The following is a 10,318-nucleotide window of genomic DNA, read 5'->3' as shown; positions in this document are numbered from 1 at the left end:
AGATGGAGAAGTAAAGATTTGCAAAGTACACACTGATCTGAATGTAGCAGATCCGTTGATTAAAGCTCTCCCTAGGGCGAAGCATGACCAACACCAGAGTGCCATGGGTGTTAGGTACCTTACAATGTAATCTAGATTATTGACTCTAGTGCAAGTGGGAGACTGTTGGAGATATGCCCAAGAGGCAATAATAAAAGTGGTTATTATATATATATCTTTATGTTTATGATAAATGTTTATATACCATGCTATAATTGTATTAACCGAAACATTGATACATGTGTGATATGTAAACAACAAAGAGTCCCTAGTATGCCTCTTAACTAGCTTGTTGATTAATGGATGATTAGTTTCATAATCATGAACATTGGATGTTATTAATAACAAGGTTATATCATTGTATGAATGATGTAATGGACACACCCAATTAAGCGTAGCATAAGATCTCGTCATTAAGTTATTTGCTATAAGCTTTCGATACATAGTTACCTAGTCCTTATGACCATGAGATCATGTAAATCACTTATACCGGAAAGGTACTTTGATTACACCAAACGCCACTGCGTAAATGGGTGGTTATAAAGGTGGGATTAAGTATCCGGAAAGTATGAGTTGAGGCATATGGATCAACAGTGGGATTTGTCCATCCCGATGACGGATAGATATACTCTGGGCCCTCTCGGTGGAATGTCGTCTAATGTCTTGCAAGCATATGAATAAGTTCATAAGAGACCACATACCACGGTACGAGTAAAGAGTACTTGTCAGGAGACGAGGTTGAACAAGGTATAGAGTGATACCGATGATCAAACCTCGGACAAGTAAAATATCGCGTGACAAAGGGAATTGGTATCGTATGTGAATGGTTCATTCGATCACTAAAGTCATCGTTGAATATGTGGGAGCCATTATGGATCTCCAGATCCCGCTATTGGTTATTGGTCGGAGTGAGAACTCAACCATGTCCGCATAGTTCGAGAACCGTAGGGTGACACACTTAAAGTTGGATGTTGAAATGGTAGAACTTGAATATGGAATGGAGTTCGAATATTTGTTCGGAGTCCCGGATGAGATCCCGGACATCACGAGGAGTTCCAGAATGGTCCGGAGAATAAGATTCATATATAGGATGTCATTTTATGTGAATTAAAATGATGCGGAAGGTTCTATGGAAGGTTCTAGAAGGTTCTAGAAAAGTCCGGAAGAAACCACCAAGGAAGGTGGAGTCCCAGAGTGACAAGGTATCAACTTGTCAATGCCTATGGATTGTAGGCTAGGGTTTAGTTGGAAGTAGAGGGTAAGTAGATCTCGAAGGTTTCAGCCGGAAAGTACTCGACGAATATGAAAACTAAGGTTTGCAGACAATGATCCCCTTTTCGTCCCTCGCCTCCCCCTTTATATAGGAGGTGGAGCCGAGGGATTCGTGCTATACAAGTTACAGAGTCCGAGACGGTTTCTAACTCATCCCGCCAGATTACAAATAACACTTCCTATTACAACTCTTGACTTTCCTTAATATATCTTGGGCTCCCGAATCTTCTTATTCTTCGGGTAGTGGGCCTTCAGTAAACCCCGGGTACTATCTTCGGCAGGCCCATTTGGGATGCCTATGTCAGTAGCCCCCGAGATTTTGCTTGAATCGTAGAATCAGGGAAAATCTCCACTGTTTATTTTTATTCGAAAGCTTTAACTTTTTTATATTTCTTCACATAAGATTCTATATTGTACAGGGATAATGGTAGTTGGGGCTAGTTCATCTGACGGATCAGGTACTAGTTAACTGCTCTAGTGGCAATCCGCAAAAACCTACTTCAAAATCACGTCCCTAGACATGATCTCGGGATACTGGTGTAAACTTCGACAGGTGCCGCTTAAGGTCTTACCATTCTGTCGAGTCCCGATCAAATTTATCGGGTACCTAACGCGTCCGTTAGGATTTTTCTTCGTATCTGTTGATACGGATAAAAATAGCAGACGCGATCTTCGGCGATGCCACGCCCAGCGAAACGGATCTGGGGTCTTACCTTCGCAAATTTACGGCATTCGAAATTGATCGCAACTTGGCGTTACGAGAATATATTGTCGAGTGCTTTTCCGGCTGTTGGAATGGCACATTTTATCGAGTCAAATATGACTTATATTGCTCTCCCGATGGGAGTATATGTAGAGTTAATTATAACTCGAAATATACTCTCTTGCTTTTCTATTTTTTCCTTTGTTAATTTCATCGGGCACGCGAACAGCGTTCCCGATGGGAGTAACTTGAGGCTACAACCAAGAACTTGTGCTTGGTTGTAGGCTCAACATTTTAATCCACCTTGTCGCTATATTTTCATTACTTCCCAATATGATCTCTTTCTCCTTCTCTCTCTTTTTTTATCTCTCGGGTGCGCGAACAGCGCTCCCGATGGGAGTAGCCCCCGAGGCTACAGCCAAGAACTTGTGCTTGGTTGTAGGCTCCCGCAATTTCTATATTGCCATAGTCGAAAGTTTACTTTTTGTCGAAGTAGCCCCCGAGCATTTGGGGAAAAACTTGTTTTTGATCAAAGGCTCCCGAAGTATTGAATAATTCTTCCTGTCGCCAATCTTTTTAACTTTTCTTGTCGCCATGCTTCCCTTAACCAAATTTACTTCATCCTTCTCGAATAGTCGTGATTTTTCTGCCCTGTGGGTCCATTGCTTCCACCATGTTGACACGTCGTGCAAGTGGGGGACACACGTCCTCCGCTTTTTCTGGCGCACGTACAGTAACGCCTATCTCAGTAAAAATACCTTTTTACCCTTGTATCTAGAAGATCTATTCTCACCACACGATCTCTTCATCCAACGGCACACTGCTTCACCCGATTCTTATATAAACCTTTCTTCAACCTCCGTTCATCCCCTTGCTTGCGCCGCTCACCTGTTCCTCTTCGCAAAACCTCTCCTGCGCCCAATCTTTCTCTGATCTTCCGCACGCACACACATTACTCTGCCATTGCCGTTGATGCCACCGCGCACGCGTCTGACTCGCCACAGCACTCCGGAATCCAAGATGGCCGCCGAGGATCTTGAGTGGGAGAGATCCAAAATCTCCAACCAAGACTCCAATATGCTGAAGAGGCTTGGCCTCATGAAGAAGGAGGACGCCATCCGCTTTCCTAGCGAAGAAAGCTACCCCAAGCCTCCAATGGAGTATCGGGTTAGTTTTGTTGATCATCTTATCCGCGGCCTCTCGACCCCAATCCACGATTTCCTCCGCGGTCTTCTTTTTGTTTATGGGATTCAACTGCACCAGTTGACCCCCAATTCCATCCTTCACATTTCCATCTTCATCACTCTTTGCGAATGTTTCCTCGGAATCCCTCCCAATTGGGCTCTGTGGAAACGTATTTTCTGCCTCCGCCGCAATGGCTCCCACAACGTCACTTATAACATAGGTGGCGTTGTTATCTGTGTTCGTACTGACGTCGACTATTTCGACGTCAAATTTCCTGATTCTGTCCAAGGATGGCGCAAAAAGTGGCTCTATATTCACGAAGAAAGCGCCAACTCTGTTGAGCACAACATAGTTCCTTTTGACGGAAGTGCCAGAATCCAACGCCGCCGCTCCTGGGATGCCGAAGCTTCCGAGGAAGAGAAAAAGGCGACAGAGGCACTCATGTCCCGTATTCGCCAACTTCAAAACACTCGAGGCCAAGAGCTGTCTGGTGTTCAAATCACAGCCTACTTCCTTAGGATTAGAGTGCAGCCTCTTCAGGCTCGCAAAAATCCCCTTTGGACGTATTGTGGTAAAAATGACGCCAACAGAATCTCCGGTGATCTTTCTACCAAGGACTTGGAGAAGTTGATTCGAAGACTTTCTCGTCTGGGTAAAGACCCAATTCCTTCCTCTTGTCGCGTGGAACCGTACAGCGCCGCCAATCCACTCCCCGAGGTATTTTGTCTTGCCGAGTTTTTACCTTATTTTGCACTTTCTCTGCACCTCATTATATTGTCATCTCTTTTAATTTTCTTTCTGGTCACTAATTTTTACAGAACCATCCTACCATGATTTCCCTTCCTCCTCTTCCGGAGGGTGGAGAAGTCGAAGAACAGGCCATCGTTGCCGAAGATACTCAAGCTTCTTCTATTCGTGAAAGTGAAATCGCGGGTTCTCACAAATCTGCGGCTTCTCATGAAAAAGAAGTTGAGTCTGAAGCCAGTGAATCGACGCAATCCCTTCCTCCTGCTGTTTCTCCCAAGAACAAAAGGAAAAGGACTGATGTTGAAGATTCTGGCACCTCTAAGGCTGAAGAAGTTGTTCCTTCTCATCCGAAGGCAACTTACGATCTTTATGCTGAATCCCTCATCAGCTCGTAAGTCGTCTTTATTTCTCTCTATTTTTGTACTCGAAATATTTAGCTTGTCTTGCTTTTTATGCTGCCGATTTTTTGATTATTAGCGATGACGAGGAAGAAGTTCCAACTACTGACGTGGCTCCTCGGACAAGCACGTCACGTACTGTACTTGCCTCAGACACGCTAGTTGAAGGAGAAGAAACCTCGCCTCCTCAACAAAACGTCGTCACCACTACTCCGCCATCAAGCCCCCTTGCTCCTTCGCCAAAAAGGACAAGGGTTGAAAAGATTATTGAACCTGCCCCTCAGTTGGGCAGTTCGTCGACTCTGCTCCTAGATGATGTAAGCTTGTCGACATCTATATTTTCCTTATTTTGTTTTTTCACACCTTTTCTCTTTTTCATGCCGATGTTTTTCTTTCTGTGTTCACGTTGAACAGCCTATGATCAAGGATCTTCTCCGCATCGGTTCCCAATTTGTTGGGTACCGTGAATATGCTAATAGAGCCGAAGGTAACGACTTTTGTTCTTGCTGTTTTTCCTTGATTTTTCTCTTGGTGCTTGTCGCGATTTTTGATCTTTCTCCTCTCTTTTTTCATATCTCGACAGAGAAACTTGCAGAGGCTAACGAACGCGTCGACGCACTTTCTCGAAAACTTGAGCAAAGTGAGGCGGCTCGCAAGAAAGCGGACCTCGCTGCTAGCAAAGCCAAGACCGAAGCTGATGAAGCCAAGGCGAAAGCTGCTGGTGTCGAGGAACTGCAGAAAAAGCTTAAGGATGCTACAGCTGCTTTAGATGAGCACAAAGCTGCGCAAGCTTCTCGTGAAGAAGGAATCCTCAAGCGCCTGAAGACTCAGAGTCGCCGTACTTTCGGTAATTTTACTGCTCCCTTCTATTTTTAGGAGAATCTTTGTTTCTTGTCTTTTCACTAATACTTTGTTTCCTTGACAGTCCAAACAAACCAGGATTTTGACCTGACGAATCCTGTCGATGATCCGGTCCTTGACGCACTTTCCTATCTGGAGCTTCATGGGTCCGAGATTCGGGAAGGTGTATCGAATGCTAATGCAGTATTGTCGGCATTGTTCCCCTACTTCTTCCCGAAGAAGGAGGAGCCTGCGACTTTCCTCAACCTTGCCAAGATGTTCAATACACCGGAAGACCTTGGACTGAAGATGCGCCAAGAGAATATGAAGGTTGCCGTTGAAAACACTGTCGCCTTGGTTGCTGACAGTCGACAGACTATCGACTGGATGAAAGTTGGCGACACCGAGCAAATAGAACAATCAAGGTGGAAGTCGCTGATCAAGGCAGCCAAGCCCAACACGAAGAAGATCTTGGCCTATCTCGGGATTAAGCCAGCGTCGACTCCTAGCTCGTCAAGGCCGGAGGTCTAGTTGCATGCCTCTTTTTCTTTGTTTCTTTTGCTTTTGTCGCCAAAGTAGTCGTTTAGCGACACGTATTTCCTTAGCTCCACTGTAATGCCCTTGTAATTATTCCAAGAGATTAATGAAAAATTCTATCTTTGCTTGTCGTTTGATTTTATCCTGTTTATATTTCAGTTGATATTTGATAACTATACTCCAACTTCCGCTCCTTCCAATGTGTCGCCTTCTTCTTCTCACGCGAGGAGAACTTTTGCTGATACTGCACCTGTCGACGATACCTTGTCGCAAGAACTGGACGAACTTCGACAGCAGCTTCAGTATGCAAAGAAGCAAACACTTGTGATGATGGAACAATCTCGCAAGTCATCTGAAGCCGAAAAAGTTGCTCTCCAGCAAGCTCGCGAGGCCGTGGCTGCCAAGGAGTTTGCTGCTTCCGAGGCTGAAAAGGCGACTACTCGAGAAAATTTCATGCTCGAATTAATGAATGAAGCCAGTGCAGATATGTCGGGTATGCCTGTTTCATCCTCTGATATCTTTCATCTTCATGCTATTGTCTCTTAAAGGTTTCCACGTCTTTGTTCTGATAGGTGCCTTTACTGATGCTGCTGCCGAGGAAGAGAGAGTAAGTGCTAGGACAAACCTCCTTGTTAATCTTTCCCTGGACCATGGTTCTTTGTTTTGGGCTACCCCGGAGAGGACCCGCCAAATTGTCAGATTTCAAGATCGCACCTCTCAGACTCGCGATTTCCTTGACTTCTGTACCAAGACCTTGTCCATGGTTTACAACTCCATGTTTCCTCGGAACGTCCAACCAAAAACTCTTCCTGAATTGATGGAAAGGTTTAAGGATGCTCGCAGTATCCATGACTTTGTCAGAGCTCAACTAGTAGCTGGCGCCAGATTTGCTCTTATCATGCTCCAGATCTGCCACTCGAAACTTGACCTTACCCAGGTTGTCGAGAAGGTTCACCAAAAGGTAAAACGTCGGAGAGTTGGTGTTGACAGGATTAACACGAAGGTTACGCCCATAGCCGAAGAAATGATTGAGGACCTGCTTCGGATGGATGCCGACTTTTTTGCCGATGGCCATTATGCCGATTTTCTTGGTGCTGCTCCTGAGGAAAACAGAGTTACTCTTGATGACATATCTTTGAATCAAGACTAGTTATTTTCTTCTTGTAGATACTTCTTCTTTGTAATCCATGACTATATTGTAAAGCAATCATTATATTTCTCTGTTTGTCTAGCCCCCGAGTGTTTCGGTGACTCTTTATTATATTTGTATATTTGCGAGGTTTTAAACCAAGGCATATATATACTTAAGGTGAATATGAGCCCCGAGCTTTTTACTGAGTACTATTTTGTATTTTTATTGACTCACGAGGTATTTGAATACCAAGGCAAGGTTTTTCTTTTGTCGATGAACTATATTGAAATTCGTCGGAGCAAAGATTTTGGTCATGTCGATAAAGAAGAAAAGTTATATTGTCACTATCTTTATTATATTGCAGCACCGCGAGCCCGCCTCATTAAAAACCTTCTCCGGCCCCACTCGGTGCCCCGAAAAAGGAAAAGAGTGCGTCTGAAAACTCGCGGGCGTTTCAGTACATTGAAGTTTTACAAGGACTATATTTCGACTCTAGGCGTAGAACCGCCTAAGTTGCGCCACGTTCCAGGGGTTTGGCTCCTCCACCCCTGTCTTCTTGTCCTTTATCCTATATGCTCCTCCTCCGATTACTTCCGTGACGATGTAAGGGCCAAGCCATGGTGACTCGAGTTTTTCATGACTTTATTGCGAGAGCCGAAGAACTAGGTCGCCCACCAGAAAAGATCTTGGCCGCAAACGTCGACTGTGGTAATTCTTCAAGTCCTGTTGATATTTGGTTACCCGAGATAATACTTCATCTCGAGCTTCATCAAGTGCGTCGACGTCGTCCTCTAGCGCTCTTCTCGATGTTTCTTCATCATATTCAGCGACACGTGGAGAGTTGTGCTCTATCTCGATTGGTAGTACCGCTTGCTCCATGAACCGAGAAAAACGGAGTTTCTGCGTTGCTTTGTGTTTGGTGTTGTTCGGATGCTCCACAACACGCTTGGTAGTTCTTCTGGCCAGGTATGTCGAGCTTTTTCCAGTGGTCCTAACAAGCGCTTCTTAATGCCATTGCAGATGATACCATTGGCTTTCTCGACTTGCCCATTGGTTTGAGGATGTGCAACTGACGCAAAGTTCAGCTTGATACCCACCTCTTCGCAATAATCTTTGAATTCATGGGATGTGAAGTTACTGCCGTTGTCTGTGACGATGCTATGGGGCACTCCAAATCTGAAGACGAGGCCTTTTACGAATTTTACTGCGGATGCTCCATCTGGTGAATTTATCGGCTTCGCTTCTATCCATTTTGTAAACTTGTCGACAGCTACTAGCATGTACTCCTTTCCTCCTGGCCAGGATTTGTGTAACTTACCCACCATATCAAGTCCCCATTGAGCAAAGGGCCATGACAATGGTATTGGTGCTAGCTCTGCTGCTGGAGAGTGAGGTTTTGCGGCAAACCTTTGACACGCGTCGCAAGTTCTTACTATGTCCTTGGCGTCCTCGATTGTTGTCAACCAGTAGAATCCTGCTCGAAAAACTTTGGCTGCGATAGCTCGACTACTTGCGTGGTGGCCACATATTCCCTCGTGTACATCCTTCAGAATTATTCTTCCTTCCTCTGGTGTGACGCATCTTTGCAAGACGCCTGAAATACTTCGCTTATACAATTCTCCCTTGATCGCCGTGAAAGCTTTGGAGCGTCGAATTACTCGCCTTGCCTCAACTGGATCGTCGGGTATTTCTTTCCTCAGGATGTATGATATGTACGGCTGCATCCACGGTATCTGTATCACCATGACCAGGTCCTGATCTTCTTCTTCGTCCTCTTGCTTTTCCTTGGTAGCCCCCGAGGGTTTCTTCTCCTTCTTTTTTGATTTTGTCGACTTAGTGGATCTCTCTGTTATTTCTTCCCAGAATACACCTGGCGGGACTGCAAGGCATTGCGACCCGATGTTTGCAAGAACATCGGCTTCGTCGTTGCTCAATCTGCTAATATGGTTTACTTCGCATCCATCGAACAACTTCTCGAGTTCGTTGTATACCTCCTTGTATGCCATCATGCTATCATTGACTGCATCACATTGGTTCATAACTTGCTGTGCCACCAGCTGTGAGTCGCCAAAGATTTTTAGTCGAGTTGCTCCGCAGGCTTTCGCCATCTTCATTCCATGTATGAGAGCCTCGTATTCTGCTTCATTGTTAGATGCGTTAGGGAACGTCATCCGGAGGATGTACTTCAACTTGTCGCCTTCAGGTGATATGAGTACTACTCCTGCGCCAGCTCCTTCCAGTCTTTTGGACCCGTCGAAGTTCATGGTCCAAGTTCTCGATAAATCTGGAGGTCCTGTATTTTGCAACTCCATCCACTCTGCGATGAAGTCCGGCAGTATTTGCGATTTTATTGCTTTTCTTTTTTCATACGTGATGTCCCGAGGGGAAAGTTCTATTCCCCAAAGGGAGACACGACCCGTAGCTTCTGGGTTGTTCAGTATATTTGACAAGGGAGCTTCATTGACCACTATGATCGGATGTGCCGAAAAATAGTGGCGCAATTTTCGTGCTGTCGTGAATACTCCATATGCTATCTTTTGGTACTGCGGATACCTTTGTTTAGATGGTGATAGAACTTCGCTGACGAAGTATACTGGCCTCTGCACGCCGTGGAGTTTTCCTTCTTCTTCCCTTTCGACAACTAGCACCGTGCTCACCACTTGGGGTGTGGCTGCGATATATAGCAGGAGGGGTTCCCTTTCTTTTGGTGCCACCAGAATTGGCGGTGTCGAAATTGTGCGCTTCAAATCCTCGAAAGCTCTGTCGGCTTCTTCGTTCCACTGAAATTTATCTCCTTGTTTTATCAAAGCGTAGAACGGCAGTGCCTTTTCTCCCAGCCTAGCGACGAATCTACTCAAAGCTGCGACTCGCCCCGTTAGCTGTTGTATCTCCTTCAACTTTGTTGGCTTCCTCATTGTTACGATAGCCTGTATTTTGTCGGGATTTGCTTCAATCCCTCTTGCTGATACTAGAAACCCCAAAAGTTCTCCTATTTGGGACGCCAAAGGAACACTTCGTCGGGTTCAGTTTGAGGCAGAACTTATCAAGGTTGTCGAAGGTTTCCTTGAGATCCTCGATCAGCGTTGCCCCCTTTTTTGATGTTATGACGACATCATCAATGTATACTTGCACGTTCTTCCCAATCTGTGTCGCCAAACACTTCTGCATCATCCTTTGATATGTTGCTCCCGCATTTTTTAGACCAAAGGGCATTGTTCTGTAGCAAAACACGCCGTAAGGTGTAATAAACGCGGTCTTTACTTCATCATCTTCTTTCAATCTGATCTGGTTATAACCAGAATATGCATCCAGGAAGGAAAGACGTTCACATCCAGCCGTGGAGTCGATAATTTGATCGATCCTCGGGAGGGGAAAATGATCCTTTGGACAATGTTTATTGACACACGTAAAGTCGACGCACATGCGAAGGACCTTAGTGTTTTTCTTCGGCACCAGCACAGGATT

The 10,318-nt window shown here is 45.1% G+C and overlaps 1 protein-coding gene across 1 annotated transcript; it reads left to right on the top strand.

Moving 5' to 3' along the window:
• The first annotated feature begins 4,035 nt into the window (after positions 1-4,035).
• On the top strand, positions 4,036-5,816 carry LOC139835030 (uncharacterized). Its single transcript, XM_071824980.1, has 4 exons — positions 4,036-4,337; positions 4,424-4,831; positions 4,928-5,191; positions 5,270-5,816. The coding sequence occupies exons 2-4, from the start codon at positions 4,762-4,764 to the stop codon at positions 5,713-5,715; spliced, it is 780 nt and encodes a 259-aa protein (XP_071681081.1). The 5' UTR covers positions 4,036-4,337; positions 4,424-4,761; the 3' UTR covers positions 5,716-5,816.
• The last annotated feature ends 4,502 nt before the right edge of the window (positions 5,817-10,318 follow it).

Source organism: Lolium perenne, chromosome 1, assembly GCF_019359855.2.
Source record: "Lolium perenne isolate Kyuss_39 chromosome 1, Kyuss_2.0, whole genome shotgun sequence".
NCBI classification, from domain to species: Eukaryota; Viridiplantae; Streptophyta; class Magnoliopsida; order Poales; family Poaceae; genus Lolium; species Lolium perenne.
The sequence above is the reverse complement of the archived record's forward strand: the minus strand, read 5'-3'. Positions and strand labels throughout refer to the sequence as shown.

Bases quoted from the DNA above. Each gene is read 5' to 3' on its own strand.
- LOC139835030 (XM_071824980.1), top strand. From the start codon at position 4,762: ATGATCAAGGATCTTCTCCGCATCGGTTCCCAATTTGTTGGGTACCGT. The intron at 4,832-4,927 runs GTAACGACTTTT...ATATCTCGACAG, and splicing joins ATATGCTAATAGAGCCGAAG to AGAAACTTGCAGAGGCTAAC. The intron at 5,192-5,269 runs GTAATTTTACTG...TTTCCTTGACAG, and splicing joins TCAGAGTCGCCGTACTTTCG to TCCAAACAAACCAGGATTTT.